Source organism: Chelonoidis abingdonii, chromosome 11 (genome assembly GCF_003597395.2).
Source record: "Chelonoidis abingdonii isolate Lonesome George chromosome 11, CheloAbing_2.0, whole genome shotgun sequence".
Classification (NCBI taxonomy): domain Eukaryota; kingdom Metazoa; phylum Chordata; order Testudines; family Testudinidae; genus Chelonoidis; species Chelonoidis abingdonii.
In genome coordinates, this window is record NC_133779.1 from 15013366 (window position 1) to 15015373 (window position 2008).

The following is a 2008-nucleotide window of genomic DNA, read 5'->3' on the forward strand; positions in this document are numbered from 1 at the left end:
CAGGGGGTGGCTGGGGGGACACACTGGCAGCGGACTGTGAGCTGTGGGGGACAGCATGTGGGCTGCCCTGAGCCCTGCCCCCACTCTGGGGACACCTGAGGACTCAGGCCCAGGGGCTGCCGAAAGGCCCCTCGCCCCAGGGCTGGGTGCACACACAGAGGGTGCCCCATGGCGGGGGGGCTCTCAGGTGGCGCGGGATCTCACAGCGCCCCCATCCCCCCGTCTCGTGGCAGGCTTGGCCGAGTTCTCGGCCTGGGTGCGGGACGTGCTGGGCCGTTTCCCGCTGGGGCTGAAGGTGGGCAAGCTGAAGGAGGCGCTGCGGAGCGAGCGTGGGCTGGACCTGGAGGAGCTGAGCCATCAGCGGGGCTGCAGGGACGCCCTGCACCTGCTCCAGGCTCTGCCCCACCTCTGGCTGCGGGACCCAGAGAAGGGCGATGCCTGCCTGGCCCGGCTGGACGCGGGTAGGTGGGCAAGCAGCTGGGGGGTTGCCAGGCAGCTGGGTGGGAGCTGGGGTGTGATGCAGCTGGGGCCGTGGAAGGTGGGGGAGGATATGGCTGAGGGGACCCTGGTCCATGTGTGAGGGGGTGTTGTACTCGAAGTCCTGCACAGGAGCTTTTCAGGGGGGCTAAGGCAAAGCGCCGCATTTATTGGTAACACATCTATCAATCAACACTGTGTCATATGCATATGATATATTGCACACACACACACTCTCTCTCTCTCTCTGTCTTCTTGTTACCGATGAGTTGCTTACCTTAACTGCATTGGCCAGGTGACTTAGATGGGGGAGGGAGTGGAGCCGGGTTTCTGCCGATCCGGATCAATGCTCCCATGTTGACAAGACGAGACCGGGGGTCCTGTGCAAGACCCCTCCCATTTATAGCAGCTCCTCTCTCATGCAAATCTCCACCAGATGCAAAGTCTGTGTCTGTTGGTCATCTTAAAAAGGAACAAGGTGTACTTATCCGACGAAGTGGGTATTCACCCACAGAAGCTCATGCTCCAATACGTCTGTTCGTCTATAAGGTGCCACAGGACTCTTTGCTGCTTTTACAGATCCAGACTAACATGGCTACCCCCTGACACTTGAGTACTTGTTGCACCTTAGAGACTAACACATTTATTTGCACATATTTGAGGAGGAGGGATAGCCCAGCAGTTTGAGCATTGGCCTGCTAAACCCAGGGTTGGGCGTTCAATCCTTGAGTGGGCCATTTAGCAATCTGAGGCTAATAAATAAATTTTAAAAAATTGGGGATTGGTCCTCCCTTGAGCAGGGGGTTGGGCTCAATGACCTCCTGAGGTCCTTTCCAACCCTGACATTCTATGATAAGCTTTCATGGGCCAAACCTCACTTCATTGGGTGTATGTAGTGGAAAATACAGTAAGAAGACCTACATCATCTGTGGTGCCTCCTTCTGGGTGTTGTCTTAATTCTTCCACATTTATTTTCAAAGGGGGGGTGTGTTTTCAAAAGAAGGGGCTGGCTCCTAACTCCCGAGGCCTTCAGTATGTCTGATCTTTAATGAGCCCCCTTGACAAGTTTTATTGTCCTTGGGTCTGGCTTCCATCGCCTCTTCAACTGTCACAACTGTCTGGAGGGTGCTGCCTTCCACGCCTTCAGGGCAATTGATTGAAAGGGGGCAGATCTTATTCTACTAAGGAAAAGCAGCAGAGTCCTGTGGCACCTTATAGACGAACAGACGTATTGGAGCATGAGCTTTTGTGAATGCATCTGACGCAGTGGCTATTCACCCACGAAAGCTCATGCTCCAATATGTCTGTTCGTCTATAAGGTGCCATAGGACTCTTTGCCGCTTTTACAGATGCAGACTAACACAGCCACCCCTCTGATACTTGACACCATCCTAAGGAAAAGACACTTTAGGAATGGCAATATACAAAAACCTGTAGGTGAACACTTCAACCTCCCTGGCCACACTATAGCAGACCTTAAGGTGGCCATCCTGCAGCAAAAAAACTTCAGGACCAGACTTCAAAGAGAAAC

General features: G+C 54.0%; 1 protein-coding gene across 3 annotated transcripts in view; it reads left to right on the forward strand.

Moving 5' to 3' along the window:
* Positions 1-2008, forward strand: part of LOC116832311 (uncharacterized) — a 28350-nt gene that overhangs the window by 7851 nt on the left and 18491 nt on the right. For all 3 annotated transcript variants that reach the window (XM_075070727.1, XM_075070728.1, XM_075070730.1), the window contains one exon: positions 234-461. In XM_075070727.1, coding sequence (XP_074926828.1) covers positions 234-461 — 228 coding nt within the window. The remainder of the gene's footprint in view (positions 1-233; positions 462-2008) is intronic.